The 22,264-nt window shown below is 42.3% G+C and overlaps 1 protein-coding gene and 1 pseudogene across 1 annotated transcript; both read left to right on the top strand.

Annotated features, from left to right (window-relative positions):
• Window positions 1-252: 252 nt before the first annotated feature.
• LOC116856151 (vomeronasal type-1 receptor 4-like) lies at window positions 253-1,191 on the top strand. The gene has a single exon (XM_032839427.1). It carries the CDS (start codon window positions 256-258, stop codon window positions 1,189-1,191), a length of 936 nt encoding a protein of 311 aa, XP_032695318.1. The 5' UTR covers window positions 253-255.
• A 14,118-nt stretch (window positions 1,192-15,309) lies between these two features.
• LOC116855962 lies at window positions 15,310-15,907 on the top strand (annotated as a pseudogene).
• The last annotated feature ends 6,357 nt before the right edge of the window (window positions 15,908-22,264 follow it).

Below are 22,264 nucleotides of genomic sequence, written 5' to 3'. Positions count from 1 at the left end.
GTAGTCCTGGCCTCATAGGGTCGTGAAGCATGAAGAAGTTCTCACATGAGTGCCCTCACAGGAGAGATTTTACATTATAAGCACTCTTAAAAGTTCTATGTTCAGTCCTTGGAAGGCTGTGTTTCCAAGGGGGAATGAAGGGAAGGGGAAACATACTGGAATTCTGCTGATGTGATACATTTGGCCCATGCCTCGTGCTCCCACGAAGGACATTTTAGCTCAGAAGGCAACTAACAGTGACTGGGAACAGAGAAAATGGCCAACAGCGAACTGGTGGTAGGACTGATCTTAACACAGACGACGGTTGGCATCCTGGGCAATTTCTCACTTCTTTGTCATTATATCCTCCTTTCCTTCACTGACTACAGGTCGAGGTCCACAGATTTCATTCACAAGCACCTGACTGTGGCCAACTTCTTAGTCTTGCTCTGTAAAGGAGTCCCCCAGACCATGGCAGCATTTGGGTGGAAACATATCCTTAGCCACTTTGGATGCAAACTTCTTTTCTTTCTTCACAGGATGGGGAGGGGAGTATCCATCGGTAGCATCTGCATCTTGAGTGTCTACCAGGCCATCACGATCAGCCCCACAAACTCCTGGTGGGCAGAGCTTAAAGTAAAAGCTCCCAAGTACATTGTTCCCTCTATTTTCCTGTGTTGGATGCTGCAAATGCTGGTAAATGTCATTTTCCCTGTGTATATAACTAGTGCATCGAGCGACAAAAACATCACAAATGAAAAGAATTTCGGATACTGTTCTTCAGTTCGTCACGGAAAAACCACAGACTCGTTGTATGCAGTATTGCTTTCATTCCCTGACGTGCTATGTTTGGGGCTCATGCCCTGGGCCAGCAGCACCATGGTTTTCATCCTGTTCAGGCACAAGAAGCGGGTCCAACATATACGAAGAACTGTCTCCACCAGGTCCTCCCCGGAGTCCAGAGCCACCAAAACCATCCTTCTCCTGGTGAGCACCTTTGTCTACTTTTACACCCTCTCCTCTGTCTTTCAAGTTATTTTGGCTCTTTCTGATAATCCTGGCTGGGTCCTCGTGAATGTCACTGTGATGACAGCTGTGTGTTTCCCAACTATTAGCCCCTTTCTGCTCATGAGCCACAACTCCAAGGTACCCAGGCTCCTCTTTGCCTGGAGAGGGAATATAAAATCCCCTCATCTTATGAGAAATATGTAAACTGTATGTATATCTACAATGTACAGTTGCCAATTCATTCATCCCCCTGAGGGTCCTAAATAAAATGATTCCAAGACAACAGTAAACAGGACATGCTGAGCATCTTCTAAAAAATAAACAATAAATCATGACAATATTGTAATGAAACACCATCATCTTCTAAACACTTAATTGAAGTTTTCCTAATACTGCCAGTAAAGGAGTACAGAATTGATGCAATAACAAACACCAGGACTTGACACAACCTGGATATTACAGAGCAGTCTTCAAGTGTGTGGCTTTCAATCTAATGCAATAAATTTCCAAGAAAGGAACCTGGCACGCAGTTTCAGGAAAAGGTATGTGAACATGGGGTAGAGCATGACCCTGTCATTCCTCCAACTGAAGAAAACAATGTCCCCACTACATAAAGAGTAGCCTGAGTGGGGCTGGAGGAAACGTCCATTCTCTGGCCGTGGGGTTTCTGGGAGCCAGTTACTAAGTTTTGTAGGTAAGTCACATCCTTAGAGAGAGGGCACTGATCTGTTTGAAATATGAGGTGGCGAAGGAAGATGAGCATGTTGACCATATTTTCATGTAGAAATGGCCAGATTAAAGAGGAGCAGGGCAAAGGAAAGCACAAAAACATAGATATATTTCTGCTGGTCTTTAAAGATAATCAAGTGAGTGCTGAAAACATAAACAGACATGTGATGAGATTTGGAGAAAGCAGAGTTTTCTCTGTAATGTTAAGGTGATTTGGGTGTATTGGCAGGAAGGTGGTCTGGAGACCCAGACTCGGGTCTCTTTCAGGGCACACACAGTCCTTTGGGCCATTTACACGGAGACTGAGCTGGGAATTTGAATCCTGAGCTCATCCTCTTCTTTCACGTTTGTCCAGCCGCATGGAGAGGAACTAACCAATGTTATCATGCTTATTGGTTATCTAAAATGGTGTGCAAGTATCAAATACATGTCCACCCAGACACTTCAGATACTTACTTCTTTTATTTTTTAAAAAGATTTTATTTATTTATTTATTTATTTATTTATTTATTTATTGGGGGGGGTGTGAATGAGTGAGCAGGGGATGGGGAGGAGTAGAGGGGAAAGAATCTGAAGCCGATTCCGTGCAGAGCATTACTGGAGTCAAAACCAAGAGTCAGATGCTCGACCAACCGACCGACCAAGCCATTCAGGCACCCTGATACTTACTTCTTTTAAATGGCTGATAAGGAGTGTCAAGGGCAGATATTCTGCAATGTGCTCTCACTGCTTTCTTTTACAATTTCTTTAAAAGATTTTACTCCTTTATTTAAGAGAGAGAGAGTGTACGAGAGAGCACAAGCAGAGGGAGCAGCAGAGGGAGCAGCAGAGGGAGAGGAAGAAGCAGGCTCTCCACTGAGCAGGGAGCCCACATAAGGCTTGATCCTAGGACTCTGCGATCATGACCTGAGTCGAAGGCAAATGCAGACCTGACTGAGACACCCAGGAGCCCCTCTTTTACAATTAAAAAAAATTTTTTTTTAGATCTTACTTGAGAGAGAGGGAGAGAGAGCATGAGAAAGAGCGAGAGCGAGCGCACATGGGCTGGGGGAGGGGCAGACGGAGAAACGACTCCTCGCTGATCAGGGAGTCTGACGTGGGGCTCCATTCCAGGACCCTGGGATCACGACCTGAGCCAAAGGCAGATGCTTAACCGGCTGAGCCACCCAGCACCCTTCTTTTGGATTTTAAAATCTAATCAGATTATAAAGACACATCTAGAAACCCAAGAACCAATTCAGAAAACTCATCCTTAAATCCTGTTTCTCTTGACCCACTCTTGGTCATAATGGAATGATAGTTTGATATTTCTAAAATGGAATTCTATACAGCAATGCCAGTGGATGGGCCTCGACAACATGCAATCATATATTCTCAACTTAAATGAAAAAAGTCAAATACAAATTTGACTTTAAATGCTCTATTACTATCTTTACATTAAATACCAAACAGATAATAATAACGTGTGCTGGCAGAGGTCATAGCTGTGTTTACCCTGTGAGTAGTGACAGACAGGGAGAGCAGATGGGAGCTTCCAGGGGTCTGATGATCCTCTTTGCGTTGATATGAGTGCTGTGTACAGAGATGTGATCAGTGATCAGATGTGATCAGTTTCATTATCTGTGCACTGTATCTGTATTTTTAAGTTAAAAAAACACATATAACCAATAAAAACCATGGGATATAGTGAGTACATTTATGCATAATGTCCTTGCATTGTGAAGGAGGAGTTTAAACCTATTCAAGAAAAAAAACTCTGATTAGTTTTTCAAATCATGCAGAAATTTCTAGGTTGAAAACCTAACCAATTGTAAGTATACAACTTCTAAAGAAAAGAGGTCAAATATACACTTGTTTTTAAAAGTTTCTTCTGGACATACAGGAATTGAAGTAGAAAATAAGAATAAAGTCAACAATAAGCACTACCAGATATTTACCCAAAAGATACAAACATAGTGATTTGAAGAGACACATGTACCCAACATTCATAGCAGCAATGTCTGCAATTGCCAAAATATGGAAAGAGCCCAGATATCCATCAACAGATGAATGGATAAAGAAGACACGGTCTATATATACAATGGACTATTGCTCAACCATCAAAAACAATGAAATCGTGGCATTTGCAATGACGTGGATGGAACTAGAGGGTATTGTGCTAAGTGAAATAAGTCAATCAGAAAAAGACAAATATATGATTCCATTCATATGTGGAATTTAAGAAACAAAACAGATGAACAGAGAGGAAGGGAAGGAAAATAAAGGAAGATGAAAACAGAGAAGGAGGCAAACCGTAAGAGACTCTTAACTCTAGGAAACAAACTGAGGGTTGCTGGAGGGGATGTGTGTTGGGGGATGGGGTAACTGGGTGATGGGCATTAAGGAGGCACTTGATGTAATGAGCACTGGGTGGCATATGCAACTGAGAAATCACTAAATTCTACCCTTAAATTAATAAAAAAAATTGTTAAGAAGGTAGATATCCTGTGTTCTTACCACTATAAAATTAAATTAAATTAAAACATGTGGTCCTGGCACCTCTTGTCTGGAGCTCCTAATTATAAAGTTATCTTTTCCTTAAAGGCTGCTTCTCTAACTTCAAGAGAGAAAGTAGCCTGTTCGTAATCATCAAGTCACAGATGTTTTCATTAGAGACACAATTACTGTTTTCATGAAGTGCATCCTATGCCCAGACTTAGAAGAAAAACAGCTGTTGGGGCACCTGGGTGGCTCGGTGGGTTAAAGCCTCTGCCTTCGGCTCAGGGCATGATCCCAGGGTCCTAGGATCGAGCCCCGAATTGGGCTCTCCGCTCAGCGGGGAGCCTGCTTCCCCCTCTCTCTGCTGAATCTCTGCCTACTTGTGATCTCTCTCTGTGTGTCAAATAAGTAAATAAAATCTTTAAAAAAAAAAAAAAGCTGTTGTAGTCCAGAAACAACTGCAGATAGGTGGCTCCTGCATAGGATGAAGTAATTCTTATAGTTTCATCATACTCTTTATTATAAGCATGGTAGCACTGTAAGTACACCTCTAATAGCACTGAAAATTTAATATATGATTCCTGGAAGGAAATGCGAGCAGTCTGTTTACTTCATAACTGTAACATTTAAGCACCTTTAAAGTCAGATTTAATTTATCACTGAGTTTATCAACAGTTTATCAACAACTGTCTTCAGTGACAATCGCACTACATTGCACTAGGAGCCATCAGGGATTGGCACAGGGTTTAGGACCCCCATCCTCAACACTTCACTGAGGATTTATTCCACCTCTCTGTCTGGCCTTGCCACTATGTCTCTTTCTCCTCCAAACATGAGCACTTACTCAGACTTCCTTCCTTGCAGATTCTGTTTCTGGCTGAAATTAAAAATACTCACTGGAGGGGCGCCTGGGTGGCTCAGGCGGCTAAATGTCTGCCTTCAGTGCAGGTCACGGTCCCACGGTCTTGGGATCAAGGCCCATGTTGGGTTCTCTGCTCAGTGGAAAGCCTGCTTCTCCCTCTCCCTCTGCTTGCCGCTCCCCCTGCTTGTGCTCGCTCGCTCTCTCTCTGTCAAATCAATAAATAAAATTTAAAAACATTTTTCAAAATAAAATAAATAAAATTACTCACTGGAACCCTTCCTGCTGTCAGGACAGTTGGCTCGGTGTGAAGGTCAGGACAGCCAGTACATGTTGGGGTGGGTAGGCAGGTAAACTCAGAGAAAGGTTTGTGAATTTGTAATCTCACCTCCTCTCAGAACCACAATTATCATTTCTCCTGTAGGTGTAATGACAGTGCAGGCTTGGGGACCTGGGAACATTTCTGTAAAACTTTTTCCCAGTTGCGAATTACTTAAAACAGTTACAAGTTTCTTCTGAGTATCTCCAAGAGACCATTATAGGGTTTGGGAGAGGCTCTTATTTTTTCATGAACCGTAAAGGCAGAAAAAGAAGGAAGGACTGAGTCCACAGGAAAAAGCATGAAGTTGGATGCTTACTAACACCATCTACAAAAATTAACTCAAAATGGATCAAAGGCCTAAATGTAAGACCTAAAACAATAAAATTCTTAGAAGATGACATTGGTCAAAATCTTCATGATACTAGATTTCACAATGATTTCTTGGGTGTGACACCAAAGGTACAGGTGACAAAAGAAAATATAGAAAAAGTGGACTACATGAAAATTTAAAACTTTTGTGCACCAAAAGTCACCATCAATGGAGTGAAAAGGCCCAACAAAATGGGAGATAATATTTGTAGCTCATTTATCTGTTAAGGGGTTATATACAGAATATATAGAGAACTCTTAAGACTCATCAGTAACAAAGAAAGAAAGAAAAAAAAAAGTTCGGTAATTGGTAACAGGACTTGAACAGACATTTCTCCAAAAAAGATATACAGATAGCCAATAAGTACATGAAACCTCACAATTCATTAGGGAAAACACAAGTCAAAACCATAATGCGATACCACCTCACATCCATTAGCATGACTACTATAAAACAACCAAACCAAAAACAAACAAACAAAAAAAAATTAGCAAGGACAGCAAGGATGTGGAGAAATTGGAACCCTTGAGCTCAGGCATTGGGAATCAAAATCACAGCCACTAGTGCCGTTTGGGTGGTGCAGTCTGTTAAGGGTCTTACTCTTGGTTTTGGTTCAGGTCAGGATCTCAGGACCCTGCGGAGATCAAGCCCTGCCAGGGCCTCTGCACTGGGTGGGGAGTCTGCTTGGGATTCTCTCCCTCTCCCTCCGCCCCTCCCCCACTCACACTCTCTCTCAAAAAATAGTGATTAAAAAGATAAGTCACTGTAGAAAACAGTTTGACAATTCCATAAAAAATTAAAAATACAATTACCACAGGTTCCCGCAATCCCACTTCCAGGTGTATATTGGAAAGGATTGGAAGCAGGGGCTTGAAGAGGTCATGTGTGGACTCCTGTTCGCAGCAGCATTGTTCACAATAGCTAAAACATGCAAGCCACCCAACTGTCCAACAGAAGAGTGGAAAAGCAAACAGTGGAATGTTGTTCAGCCTTAAAAAGGAAGGACATCCTGTCACAGGTGAAGAAGACATGGATGAACCCTGAGGACATTACGATAAGTGAAATGAGCCAGTCAAAAAAAGACACACCCCGGGGCGCCTGGGTGGTTCAGTGGGTTAAGCCTCTGCCTTTGGCTCAGGTCATGATCCCAGGGTTCTGGGATCAAGCCCTGCATCAGGCTCTCTGCTCGGTGGGGAGCCTGCTTCCCCCTCTCTGCCTGCCTCTCTGCCCACTTGTGATCTCTGTCAAATACATAAATAAAATCTTAAAAAGAAAAAAGACACATCCTGTCTGATCCCACTTATAGGAGGGGCTTATAGTAGAAAATCACAGAGAAAGTAGGATGGTGGGTGCGAGGGTCTTGGGGGAGGAGAGATGGGGAGTTGGTGTTTAATGCGTAGAGTGTTTCAGAAGTGCAAGATGAAAAGAGGTCTGGGGTTGGACAGGGGTGATAAGGTTGCATAAAAATATGAATATATTTAACCACTGAACAGTACACTTAAAGCAGCTAAGGTGGTAAATATATTACATTTAGATTTACCATAATTTTAAAAATTAGGGGAAAAAGGTTCTATGAGCTCTGCCACATGAGGTGAAGGTGGAGAGTGTGGGTATGACTGAGTATGGTGATGACAGAGAGAAAAGAAGGTCAGGGGACATAGGGTCAGATGGCGGTGGTTCATGAGCACAGGGTTTGGGGGATACGGAGTGCGGAAGGAGAGAGTACAGAGGGAAAATGCATACAGGGGTTCAGCGGTGCTGTGCGTTTAGAGTGCAGAGGCGTCTGAGGACACACAGAGGGTAAGTACGCAAAGCAGGGAAAGGCGGAGCTCATTTTGGGCCCTGTGTGACAGGGGCTACAGCAGTCATGGGCACAAAGGGAATATTTGGGAAGGGACAGTTGCAGAAGAAAGGAAGGGCAGGGATGGGCAAAAGGCACAGGCGAGTTCAGGTCCACAGCGGTAAAGAACACTGGAGGGGGCGGGGCTCTGTTTTAAGATTTAAATACTCTTTTGAATGTGGGATACAATAACACACACACACACACACACACACACACACACACACGGAAGGCAGAACTCTATTACTTATGGCTCTGCATGAGGGAAGGACAGACAGGCGACACAGGGGATTGCCCCCCAGGAACAGGGTAACTGCAAGCTGAGGCTGTAGGGACAGCTTCTGCATGGCTAGTGGGATGGGGTTAGCTAGGGTTAGAGGGAACCCTTTGAACTGGCTGATTTAAATAATCTCCAATGTTCCAGAGCATAAGGGTCGTCCTTAGTTGTCTGGTACCTGACCCTGGGCGGTCACAGCTGCTGCAAAGTGGTGCAGTGTGAGAGAGCCCAGTTAGGACAGGAGATGGTTAGGCTTGGTCAGCTGCTCAAGAGGGGAGACTGACCATCCACTAGCCAGGCCCCCAGTTTATCTTCAGGGTATGGATGTGCTGGATGTGGTTGTGGCCCAAGACACAAATAGAGGCTGGAAGGGAAACTGGAACCTTGCATAGGGGGAAATGGGTTGGACAGAATGTGTGGGTGAGGAAGTCAGCTGGGGAGGGAGTGGGCATGAGGAGGCTAAAGGACACAGAGGGCCTGCAGGGTGCAGGTCTAGGGGGCTACCGAGGTGGGAAGAGGGGAGGAAATGGAAATACATCTGTAATGACCTTATTTCCAAATACAATGAGGTTACTAGGGGTTAGAACGTCAATAAATTAATTTGGGGAAACACAATTCAAACAGATTGCTATGATTTGAACGGTACGTTAATTCCATATACAAGGCATAGTCTCAAAATGCAGCTGTGTAGGGGCGCCCGGGTGGCTCAGTGGGTTAAAGTCTCTGCCTTTGGCTCAGGTCATGATCCCAGGGTCCTGTGATTGAGCCCCGCATCGGACTCTCTGCTCAGTGGGGAGCCTGCTTCCCCCACCTCTCTCCCTGCCTCTCTGCCTACTTGTGATCTGTCCATCAAATAAACAAATATTTTTTTAAATGCAGCCGTGATTCTTCAAGACAATGAAAAAAGTGGCAAGAGAAGAGAAGGGAGTGTCTTTATCAGGTAAATGCTGAGTCCCAGGGTGGATGCTGTGTTCTTTCTTACTCCTAAAATGTCATACCTTTTCTGTTTATTTTTTAAACACTACACTCAATGTGGTGCTAGAACTCATGAGCCTGATACTGAAACTCATGTACTCTTGCCACTGAGCCAGCCAGGCGCCCCCTGCCATACTTTTAAAAAAATTTTTATTTGTCAGAGAGAGAGCACAAGCAGGGAGAGTGGCAGGCAGAGGGAGAGGGAGAGGCAGGCTCCTTACTGAGGAGGGAACCCGATGTGGGGCTTGATCCCAAGACTCTGGGATCATGACTTGAGCTGCAGGCAGACAATTGCTGAGCCAGCCACGTGTCCCTGCCATACCTCTTTTTATATAATTTAAAAAGCACTACTTCTCTGGAATGGAGGTATTGAGCCAAACAGAATGAGGTGTGTGTGTGTGTGTGGTGATTTTAAAAAAGATTTTGAGAGAGAGAGAGAGCATGAACTGGAAGAGAGGCAGATGGAGAGGGAGAGGCAGGCTCCCCAGTGAGCAGGGAACCCGATGCAGGTCTCGATCTCAGGACCCTGGGCTCACGACCTGAGCCAAAGGCAGATGCGTAAGGACTGCGCCACCCACATGTTCCTGTAGTGAGATTTTGATACAAGTTCAGATACGTTCTGGAACTGCATAAGGATACACGTCAGTGATAAAAACGGTAATATCTGGAGATCATGGGTAATTCATGAATGCTTTTATTCTATTCCTTAAATATTTTAACATTAAAATTGTTTACCTTATTCCACCACCTTTTTGACCTCTGTCCCTACATGACCGCTATTCCTGGGACTCCAGTGCAACCCTACTCACCTTCCATCACCCCCTCAAACTACACCACCTGCACCCTTTGTCTCACTGAAAATCCACTCCTAATTCCAGTATCGCCCCCCGTTCCCTGGGTCCTCCACATGCCACACCTTCTGCAGCCCCAGCCTGAACTGCTGCACAAACCCAATCCGCGCCCACATGCACTACCTTACTCGGGTCACCCCTGACCCTCTCTCCTGGAGCCTTAGCTCACTCCCCTGTGCCTCTTTTGCCTCTCTCTTAATGCTCAGTCTCCTCCAGGGTCCCTCTTCTCTACTGATGTTGTCTTGGACCATGGTGTCTTCCTCCAAGGTCTGCCTGCTGCACACATCCTCCCCTCCCCCTTTCCCACCATGATTTTAACCCCTCCAAGACCTTGTCTCCTGTAAATTTCACCAACCAAAGACCATGAATATCTTCCCTGCGAAGTGCCCATCCCCATTTCCCCCTTCACTTCCCTACATACTTTGTCTCCTTGTACCCCCAAATGTGGAAATGCTCCTCGTGACATTGAGCACTTTTTTTTTTTTATCTCTCTGCCTTCTTTCTTCTCCTGTACTCTCTTCTCCCCTCATCCCAGGACCTGTGTACCACCGTCTATCTTGTCTCTATATCCTGCTTTCCGCACGCCCTCTTTCCCTCACCTGCTCCGCCATTCACCTACGCACTGCCACTCCCCCATGTACCGTCATATTCTTACCACACATCCCAACCTAAGGTGGTAACGCTTACAGCACTTCCTAAATGCTTCATATTATAAATACTGCCTTTGTAGGCTGTTGCAGGATTAGGATTATAAAGGATGGAAAGAGAAGGCCCCTTCCTAGGTATCCAGAAGTATGAAGATATATTCTTCTGTGTAAGAACGTGCTATTGAGATCCAGACATGCCTGGTGACTGTGTGGTTTTAAGAAAATGAGTAACTGTGAAGTTGTGTAAATGTCATTATTGGTTCACCTCCCCTTCCAACTGAGAGACTATGGACTCTGAAAAACAATCTGAGGGTTTTGAAGGGGCGGGGGGTGGGAGGTTGGGGGAACCAGGTGGTGGGTATTAGAGAGGGCACGGATTGCATGGAGCACTGGGTGTGGTGCAAAAACAATGAATACTGTTACGCTGAAAAAAAATTTTAAAAATGTCATTATTGGTGTTTATGAGAGTAAACTTGTGTATGGTGTTCCAGAATGAGTGTGGAACTAGGCTGGTGTCACATTAAGTATGCGTGTATGTGAGTGCGTGAGTATTTCACTGTGTACGTGCACATGTGTCTTTGCCTAAGTGTGTCAATGAGTTTGTGTGTGAGTCCTCTGGATTGCCCACATTGTGGATTGCCCACACTGTAGCTCTAAAGCCTGACCTGAACATTGAGGGCGAATGGATAGTAAATCTGGATCAAACTGTGGATTTGCTTGTACAAAAAATCAAAGAACCAACTTCAATTCTGTACTTATGTTTCTTAATTACCAAAGCATCAAGTGCTCAGGCAGGAAATTTAGCCAAAATAGGTGTGGAGAATTGGTAAGCATCTGCTGTTTTGGAATTAGGTTAGTAGCAGTGGCTTATCTGTTAGTTTCGGGAATGGCAGCATCTACCTGTTAAACCCTCTGATCCCAGCGCTTATACCTCTTAAGGGCTCTTTTAGAATCTTCTTTCTTCTGTAGATGCTGCTCTGTGTCTCCTTCCTACCATTAGAAGAGGGAGGCAAACAATGGTAAAGTATATTTCCTATAAAATTTCCATTAATAATAGGCATTGGATTATGCAAATGAGCCCAATAGTTGACTTTGACGTGGGCGAGTTCAATGATTTCTAATTGTAAGTTGTTGGCGTCCTGTTCTTCCATCTTTTTGCATCTCTTTGCAAGCCCTTCCTAAGTACTTACTCCATTTCTCTGCCAATAATTTAAATGAGGGCTCAGCTCAGTGGGATGAAGACTGGGAAAGAACTAGGCACTGGGGAGACTTCTGGGGGAAGCAGAGCCCAGTGAGACACACATAATCACTGCCAGTCTGTCACATGGCAGACCTGTGTTTCCTGCTGCTCCCCATGTGAGACCCTGTTTGCCTCGAGGGATAATGGAAAAGAAAGAGCCTCTCAAAATTACTCTAATAGTCTCTTAGGAGGTGCTAACTAGGAACTTGTAATTGTTTTTTGGTAATTAGCAACAGGAAAAAGTTTTCAGAAATATTGTCAACTCCCCAGCCTACACTCCCAGACACAGACGTGCAGACACAGATGAAATGGTAATTGGGGTTCTGAGGGAGATGACCTCACAGAATCACAAACCCCTATGTCAGGGTCGGTCTACCTATGCTCTGCCCACAGTGACCACCACACTGCGCCTACCATCCTGGCAGCAGGAAAGAGTCGGGTACATATTTTCTATTTCAGCTGGAGAGGCACAGTCTGTAATGGAAGGAGGCATATTAGGATTCTGCGTAAGTGATCGTGTCAGAAAAAGGCATTCTCTCATTCTGAATCTGGTCCGTGAAAAAGCACACAGGAAGAACTAATTCCTGAGGAACAGGGTGAGCTAGTAAAGAGAGGTGGGAGTCCTAGACCCTACTGATGGCACCTAAAGCAATGTGATACAATCCTGTTGGACAGGGAGTTTTCTCCATTATGTTCCATTAGCCAACATCTAGTACACCATTAGTTTCTGATGTAGCGTTCAACAATTTATTAGTTGCATGTAACACCCAGTGCTCATCACAACACGTGCCCTCAATACTCATCACCCGGTGAGTATTGAAGTTGATGTTTAATGCAAGGAATAATAAAACCTGATTTTTAAGGTGCTCATGGATGTAGCGGTAAAATCAATTTGCTGTTCAGCCCCATTTATAGGAATCAAAGACCAAACTTCAGGATTACTAGAGGTACATCTACTAGAGCTCACAATGAGTGAGATTAATTTATCAGAATCATCTGATCCTGTCCAGAAAGTGTATGCAAACAGTAACGGCTTGAATGAAAAAATTTTCTCTTATCTGGAGACATTAATAGAGACCATAATTGTCTCTTGAAAACACTACAGTGTCGGGGCGCCTGGATAGCTCAGCGGGTTAAGCTTCTACCTTCAGGTCATGATCTCGGGGTCCTGGGATCGAACCCGACATCGGCCTCCCTACTCGGCGGGGAGTCTGCTTCTTCCCCCCGACCCCTGCCTGCTTGTGATCTCTCTGTCAAATAAATAAATAAAAGAAATCACTACAGTCTATTGATTACAATAAGGCTATTTTCCCTCTTAAATTTAGGGGAGGAACAGTAAAGGAAGGACTAACATAATAATTATGTGTTTCACACAACTGTCTGGCTCATATCATCTTGTTTTCACCTGTAATAATATTTTCATCGACTGTAACAAAGGTACCATTCTGGTACATTTTGACAGTCAGGGAGAATATGGGAAATTGCTGTACCCTTCACTCAATTTTGCTGTGAACCTAAAACTGATGTAAAAAATAAAGTATTATTTATATTCTCATAGCAATCCAAAAGTCTACTATATCAACTTATAAAATCACAAAATTTTGCGCCTTACATGTGCCACTTTGCATGTCATATCATTTATGAATATTGCATTGTTGCAAGTAATTTTACACAATTCAGGTATTAGTAGGTAAATATGTGATCTAAAATTAACAATAATTTAGTTTCTAGCCTACAGTACTTTATCATATATTAGTGTTTTATGTCTCCCAATATAAGGTATGATGTGATTATTCAACACTTTCTGTGATAGTTACTTTTATACTTATGTTCTTGATATAAAAGCAAATGAGTCTTTTTGTTGCATCCTAACATGAAGCCAGTCTTACACCCATTACACACACCTTGTGATGGAGCAGGTTCCTACCGTATTCTACTGCCAGCAGTGCATCTACATTTATTAAGGTAACTAAAGCTTTATTCATAACTGATATTGGCCTATAATTCTTTACAAATAAGTGGAAACTTGTTACATCCAACACTACAATAACAAAAATCCAAAGTAAATGACAAAGTGTAAAATCAAAACGAAATATAGACCTGGATTATGTGATGAACACAAGGATTCATTAGTTGCGTATTACAGCCGGTGCTCATCACCCCAGATGCCCCCCTTGACACCCATCACCCGGCTACCCCATCACCCACCCCCTTTCCTTCTGTAACCCTCAGTTTGTTTCCCAGAGTCCAGACTCTCTCTTGGTTTGTCTCCCACTCTGATTTCTTCCCCTTCAGTTTTTCCTCCCCTCTCCTGTGGTCCTCCGCGTTGTTTCTTAAGTTCTACATATGAATGAAATCATATGATAAATTATCTTTCTCTACTTATTTCACTCAGCATAATCCCCCCCCAGTTCCATCTGTGTGGATATTCATCATTTTTAATGGCTGAGTAATATTCCATTGTATATACGGACATCTTTATCCATTCATCCGTTGAAGGGCAGCTCGGCTCCTTCCAGGCTAGCTATTGGGGACACTGCTACTATGAACACTGGGGTGTATGTGCTCCTTCTTTTTACTACATCTGTATCTTTGGGGTAAATACCTAATAGTACAAATTAGCTTTTAGTAGAGGATGGTAGTTTAATGCACGATCTTTGTTACCAGCAATGAAATTATATATAAAATGGACACTGGACTTAAAAATTCCGAGGAGACAAAACCCTTTAAGCCACATAAAAAAAAAAAAAACCAACAACAACAAAAAAGAAAATCTAGCTTATTTCATGAACATAATAAGCAAAACGTAGGTTATTTCTTGTGAATGCCTCTGATAATCATTAAAAATTTATCTTCCTAAAAAAAGATATAAGATAGTAATTTTAACCAATCCCTTGTCATCTGGAAAGCCCCATTGTAATAACCAATCACTGTAATCACTTTATAAGTGATCCTGGAACATCATGCCCCTGACCTTCACAGGTTTTAAATCTGAAAGCTCCCTGGTCATCAACAGTTCTCATATGCACAACAAAGTCTTACTATTTGTTGACTAGGGTGTTTTAATTTTGCTATTTCTGGAATTTTGACACAGCACAACCCATTTCAAGTCCCTGCTCTGCCCTAAGCAGTAGATTTTGACAAATACAAATACTTAACCTCTCTCTGTATCTGTTCTCTTCATCTTTTAGTTACAGCGACAATGGTGCCAGCCTCATGGCTTCGTGAAGCATGAAGTTCTCTCATGAGTGCCTTCACAGAAGTGATTTTACATTACAAAGACTCTTTAAAAAAGTTACACATTCAACCTGTGGAAAACTCTTAGTAAAAGAAAAACATTGAGTCAACATTTCTTTGTGGAACTAATAGTTTTAAGTGAAGAATAATGGATTCCAGTTGACATGATACATCTCACCAGGGTCCATTCAGGATCCTTTAGCTCAGAAATACACTAAGTCACTGGGAACCGACAAGATGACTGTCGGGGATCTCGTCATCATATACTATGGTTGGAATCCTGGGCAATTTTTCTCTTCTTTACCATTACTGGGTGTGGGCCAAGGTCTTTATTTTTTATTTTACTGGGTGTGGGCCAAGGTCTTTATTTTTTATTTTACTGGGTGTGGGCCAAGGTCCATCGATTTGATTCTCAAGCCACTGATTATAGACAACTCCTTGGGCATTCTGCCTAAAGGAGTCCACAATGATACCTTTTGGGTGGAGACATTTCCTCAATGACAAACTTTTTTTTGCATGTTCACAGAGTGGGCAGGTTTGTGTCCAAGGGTAGCAGCAGCCTCTGGATTGTCTTCCAGGCCATCATGCTCAGTCCTAGAATTTCAGGTAGACGGGGCTTAAAGTGAACACCGAAGTACGTCCACAGCCCTGTGCTGGATCCTGCCCAGGCTGGTAAACACAATTTTTCTTATGTATATCACCAGAAAGTGGAGCAACAAAAAAATCACAAACAGAAATAATTTTGGATACTGTTCTTCAATTCGTCATGACAAAGCCAGAGACTCAATGTATGCAGAATTGTTACCATCCCCCCAACGTGCTATGTTTGGGGCTCATGCTCTGGGCCAGCAGCTGAAGGGTTTTCTTCCTTTTCAGGCACAAGCAGAAGGTCCCACATATTCACAGGACCAATGTCTCCTCCACATCATCTGAGTCCACAGCCACCAAAACCATCCTTTGTCTGGTGAGCTCCTTTGTCTACTTTAATATCCTCTCCTCTATCTTTCAAGTCATTTTGTCTGTTTTTGATAATCCCAACTGGATCTTCCTGAGCACCAATTCAGTAATCACTGCTTCCCAACTGCCTGCTCATAAGCCATGAGCACGCACAGTCTATCTAGGCTCTGTCTTGCCTACATAATACAAAGTCCCTCAGCTAAGAGGAAAATGTAAACTGAGTGTTTTCACCCAATGTTCAGTCACTTATCCACTCATCCCCCTCAGAATCGTATGAAACAGTGACATTACAAGAGTGGTGGTAAACACACACACACACACACACACACACACACACGCATTTGTGTATCACAGAATGTGTGTGTGTGTTCGGACATTCATGGTGTGTGTTCCTATCAATCTGATTATGATCACCCATCAGGCAATAGTATTGGAAAACTATTAGAATGTAAAGTTCTTAATTTAAAATACTTATCTTTATCCAGCCCTTCTAGTTGATCTTAACATACATGAAAGGTATTTTTCACTTACCTACTTTAGTTCTTATGTCCTAGTTCTATCTCTTGAAAAAAAGTCTAAATGAGTAACATTTATAAAATAAGTAACATTTGACTTTTAACAGGATTAGTCTTTCATGTTTAATGGGCGAACTTGGAAAGCATTTACCAACTTATTATGTGTGCTTCATGATACCTGTTCTATTTTATTCTATGTTGACTTCTGTGTTAGTTCTACATTTTGCTTTCGAGGTGATATAGATTGAGTATCTTAGACTTCAACCCAGAATTTGCATAACATTTGTAAATACTAATCACAATATAGTTATCTAATAGTTAACCTCCACCTTGACAATACAAGGTCATTGAATACTAACCTACCTACTTTCTTATAACTAACTTTTTTAGTTGCTGATATGTATTGCATAAGCTATTATGCATAGCTTACGAGTGCACTGCTCAAATTTCACAAACTGAACACACATGTATATAGATCCGAGGTTAAAAAAGAAAACACTGACAACTTTTAGAGATGTTTCCTCATGCCCTCCCAGTTACCCAAGACTAACCCAAGAGTAACCACTATTATGACATCTAACTGCATACATCAATTTCACTTCTTTGTAATTCAACTGAATGGAATCCTACTGCATGAACTCCTTTATATTTGGCTTTAAAAATTCCTTATGTTTGGGGGCACCTGAGTGGCTCAGTCCATTGTGTCCAACTCATGATTTCAGCTTGAGTCATTTCTCATGGGCTGTGGAATTGAGCCCTATGTCAGGCTCTATGTTCAGTGGGGAGTCTGCTTAGGATTCTCTCTTCCTCTCTCTCTGTCCCTCCCCCTACTTGCATGCATGCCCACTCTCGGATAAATAAATCTTTTTAAAAAATTCCATGTTTGTTAATTTATCCATATTTTTTCATGCTGTTCGTGACAGAATTCCACTGTGTGAACATCAATTTTCTTTCTATCAGTCAATTTAATAATTCTTCTGTCCATGCGTATGAGTGAGTTTCATTTTGGGGCTATCATGAATAAACAGCAGTGGTATGTAAATTCTAGAAACTGGTTTGGTGGTACATGTATGAATGTCTGTTGGGTACATATTTGATAGAGGAACTTTTGGGCCACAGGTTTACATCTACTCAGCTTTTGGAGATAACTGCCAGCTTTCCAAAATGTTTGTACAAACTTCATACCCATCAACAGTGTACGTCACACCTGGTTTATACACAACTTTATCCATGCTTAGTAATTTTTATCATTTTCACTTTAGTCTTGTGGTTGGTGGGAGATGCTAAACCAGGCAGTGAGAGGCAGGCCTGGAACAAGCAGCTTCACTTGTTAGTCATTTACCCTCCTTCTGGCAGGATAACTGAGGACTTATCAAGGCTGACAGAGAACTGGGTGAATGAAAAGCATTAAACCTTCATGTCTCTTACCAGTGAACAGCCGAAGGTTGCTGGAAACAAAACGGAAATGTGCCTGTGAGGGTGGGGCCAGGAGAATGGCAGAATGGGAGGCCCAGAACCCTCCTTTCCCCAACAGACACAGTGATTCAACAACAGTAACAGATGCCTTCCTTTTGTTTGAAATCCATAAACTAGTTGAGAGATTCCTGCACCCTGGGTGAGCATCAAGCCAGTCACTGAGACCGGTAGGAAAATTTGAGACACTCTTGTCATAATCCCTACCCTTGGCAGAGCTCCCAGCTTCCCGGAGGGAAGAAAGAGCTATATCACACATCCAAAGTTCCAACTTTTCCAAGGGCTGCCCAGGGGACTGGTTTGTTTTCTGTCTCACAGGGCTGATGGAACCTAGCATACTCTAGATGCCTGGAGGCCAAGGGAGTAAAGAGAGGTTTAAACAAGCATATAAGCAGGCAATGAAACTCCTCTTCCAGCTCAATGCAGTGTGAGCGGAAGAAAAAGTTTAGATTCCACATTCTCCCTGGGCAGAGAAGGCCTGACTTTATGTCCAAAGTCCCAACTTCTCTGGTGATGCCTGAAAGACTGGTTTCTGTCTTACCTGTCTCAGACTGACAAGACCCAATATATTTTAGATGCCTGGGGCCACTACAACAAAGATGGTAGTTTGGACTAGTGTGAAGATTTGAGAGGCTCCCCAAATCTACATGCCCAGTCCCTGAAGACTGGTACAGGTGGCAATTTTTTTTTAACTGATGCACAACACATTAATAATTAACAGTTAATAATTAATAATCAACACAGAGTCAAGAAAAATGATGAAACATGGAAACATGTCTCAAACAAAGGAATGAGATAAATCTCTAGAAAGCAACCCTAATGAAATGTGAATATCTGATTTACCTGACAGAATTCAAAATAACCATTATAAGGTTACTTAATGCAGGAGAACAATGCATGAACAAAGTGAGAATTTCAACAGAGAGAGAGATAAGTATCAAACAGAAATCTTGGAGCTGAAGAATTAAAACAAAGGAACTGAAAAACTTACTACAGGGGTTGAACAAGAGTCTAGAGCAGAAGAAAAGAAAAGATACACATAGGCTGAAAGTGAAGCAATGGAAAAAGACATTCCATAAAAAGGGAAACCAAAGAGAGTAAGAGCAGTCATACTTACATCAGATAAGACAGACTTTCAATTAGCATCAGTCATAAGAGACAAAAGAACATCAATATATAGTGATAAAGGGGTCAATTCATTAAGAGGATACAGCAAATATACATACATATAATCCAGTACTAGAGTACCTCAGTATTTAAAGCAAATATTGACAGACCTGAAGGGAAAAATGGACAGTAACACAATGATAGTTGGGGACTTCAATACCCCATTTTCAACAATGATGCATCATCCAGACAGAAAATCAGCAAGGAAGCAGCCAACTTGAAGAACACTATAGACCAAATGGACCTAACAGACATATATAGAACATTCCATCCAATAGCACTAGAATAGTATCTTTTCAAGCATACATGGAGCATTTTATAAGGTATATCGCACGCTGTGCTATAAAGCAAGTCTTAAAAAATTAAAGAAGACTGAAATCATATCATGTATTTTTTCTGAAACACATGGCAGGAAACTAGAAATCAATAAAAGGAAGAAAACCGGAAAATTCACAAATATGTGAAAATAACACACTCCTGAACCAAAAAAAAAAAAAAAAGTCAAAAGGGGAAATCAGAAAGTATACTGAAACAAATGAAAATGGAAATACAATATACCAAAAGTTAAAGGATGCAGCAAAAGCAGTTCTAAGAGAAAGTTTATAGTAATTAATATCTATATTAATAAAAAAAGTCTCATATAAGCAATTAACATTATGCCTCAAGAAACTAAAATGAAAGAAATAAACCTTAATAGAAGGGAGGAAAAAATAAAGAGAAATAAATGTAATAGAGACAAGAAATACAACAGGGAAAAAAACCCTGAAACTAAGCGGTTTTTTTTTTTTTTAAGAAAATAACAAATTGTTAGTTAGACAAAACAAAACAAAACAAAAAACAGAGATAGAGAGAAGGGAGGGGAATGCAAAAAATTTATAAATGAAAGAGAAAACATTATAACTGATTCCACAGAAATACAAAGGATCATTAAAAAAAACTATGAAAAATAATATGCTAACAAACCAGGCAATCTAGAAGAAATAAATTCTTAGATACATACAGTCTACCAAAATTGGATAACGAAGAAACAGAAAACCTGAACAGGCCAATAATGACTAAGGAGACTGAATAAGGAATCAAAAACCCAACAAAGAAAATCCCAAGTCCAGATAGTTTCACCCATGAATTCTACCACTTAAAGAACTGACACCAGTTCTTCTAAAACTCCTCCAAAAAATGAAGAAGAGGAACACTCCCAAACTCATTTCACAAGGTCAGCATGACTCTGATACCAAAGCTAGATAAGGATACTACAAGGAAACAAAACTACAGTCAATTTATCTGATGAATATTGATGCAAAAATGTGGGTTTTGGTAAATGCGACTTTTTAGCATCAATGGAGATGATCATGTTGTCTTCTACTGATTAGGTGTATTACACTAATGCTAGCCTTAGAACGAGTTGGAAGTGTTCTCTTCTACTTTTGGGAAGAGTTTATGACAGATTGGTATTCTTTTGATGTTTTGGTAGAAAATTCACTGAAGCCATCTGGGCCCAGACTTTTGTGGACAGTGTTTTGATTACTAATTGAATACATTCCATATATTCCTAAGGCACACGTATTTCTGGCTGTTATGTGTATTCCATGCAAGAAGATTAAAAACTCTGAAGTCTTAAGTTGGGTTTTGCTACTGTAATAGTTCAGATCAGATCAGGGTTTGCCCCCAGTGACTCATTACAAAGCCTACCATGGATTTCTACATTTTGCATCATAGTTAAGAGGTTAGGACTCCTATTTTCTGTAGGGCCAGCCATTCCCTGCTTCTTCTCTTCCAGCTTGTAGGGCCAGCTTGGTTGGGCCCTAAAAGGATCTTAAGCAGAATTCCCTTAACAGGAAACGAAGGCATTTTTTTTTAATTCTGGAAGGGATTGTTGAGTTCTGATCTGGTAAGCCCATAAGAGCCCGCATCAGACACCCAAACACTGTGGGTCTGTGTTCTCATCTGAAAAAGTTTGAACAGGGAAGAACTAAAGGGAGTGGCTACAGCAGGGATTTCCTCGAGATAGGAGGGCTGATAACAAGGCGTGTGTTAAGACTTCATGTGTTGATTAATCTGAGAATAGGAGAGCAACAGGGCCTTCCTTCCAGCTGCTTGTTTTGTAACTTCCCATGGGTTTGAAAAACAGAAGTGGCCTCAAGTCCACCTCCTCAATTTCTCTGTTCTCCTCAGCCCCAGACCCAGCTGCGGCCCTGCCCTTGCCCCCTAAGACCATCATCCCAGCCTCCTCCCCAGCACCCTGACCTTGTCCGACCCTGGAAGAATCTCAATCTATCCCCCACCACCAAATCGTACTCCATCTTGTCTCTCAGGGTCACATTCAATCCTTTCGAGGTATCTGGAGGCTCTTCAAGACCTGGCCCCTACATACTTCTCCGTGCTTACCTACGCCACTCCGCCTCTTTCCTCACTCTCCACACTGAATTACTTTGGTTTCCCAAGAAGTGAGGAGAGAAAGCTTTCCAGGTAGATGTTCATGTTACATGTGAGAGGCTGGAGATGTTGAAGCACATGCGGGTTTACAGGAACCCTCCTTTCCCACGGAGAAGCAGGTGGTGAGTTTCAGAAGACTTGAATCCTGGTTGCCAAGATGACTGCATCCTTCCCTTTACTCCCCTATCCAGGTGTCACCCAGTCCCAGTCTGTCTTCTCGGGAAGCTTTGTTTCCCCCTTTTACCTATAACCTCTCCAACTCTACGGTACCTGCCTCCAGCTCAGAATTCCTCTTTTGCTTAGACCGTATCCTCCCAAGTCTCCTGGCCTCAGGTCTCCCCCTTCAATTCTGATACTGTCAGTCCTTTACCAAAAACTCCTGTGGCTGCTCTGGCTTCAGGATAAAGTTTACATCTTCAGCTTGCTCCAAATGCTCTATACACTCTGTAATCAGCCTCAACTCCGTAAGCTGTTGATCCTCCACCTGTCTGTAGCAGAGCTAAGAAGGAACCCAAAGTTTCTCTCTGGATCATGTATGGCTGACCGTCACACTGGCATTCCCCAGTGAGCCACGAGACTTGTTTCAGCTTGTGATGCAAGCTCTCATAAACTGGGCCTTGTGCTGCTCGAAACTGCTTTGGAACCATAAGCTATCAGATAAAGAGATCCAGCCACACTGGAGAGGCCACAGTGAGAGATGCTGTACCAGGCCTCAGCTGAGGTGGTACCCCCCGACATGGGGGTAAAGAAGTCATCTTGCACATTCCAGCCGTATGGAGCAGAGGAATCTTCCAACTGAGCTGAGCCCAGACTGCAGAATTACGAGGAATAATACATTTGCATTGTTATAATCACTAATTTTGGGGGGTGGGTTGTTATCCAGTAAAATGTAAGTGAAACACAATGG

The sequence above is a fragment of the Lontra canadensis genome, unplaced genomic scaffold, assembly GCF_010015895.1.
Source record: "Lontra canadensis isolate GAN:19392208 unplaced genomic scaffold, GSC_riverotter_1.0 scaffold107, whole genome shotgun sequence".
NCBI classification, from domain to species: Eukaryota; Metazoa; Chordata; class Mammalia; order Carnivora; family Mustelidae; genus Lontra; species Lontra canadensis.
Note: the sequence above shows the minus strand (reverse complement) of the source record. Positions and strands in the feature narration are given on the sequence as shown.

Coding starts and splice junctions, on each gene's coding strand:
- LOC116856151 (XM_032839427.1), top strand. CDS start 256: ATGGCCAACAGCGAACTGGTGGTAGGACTGATCTTAACACAGACGACG.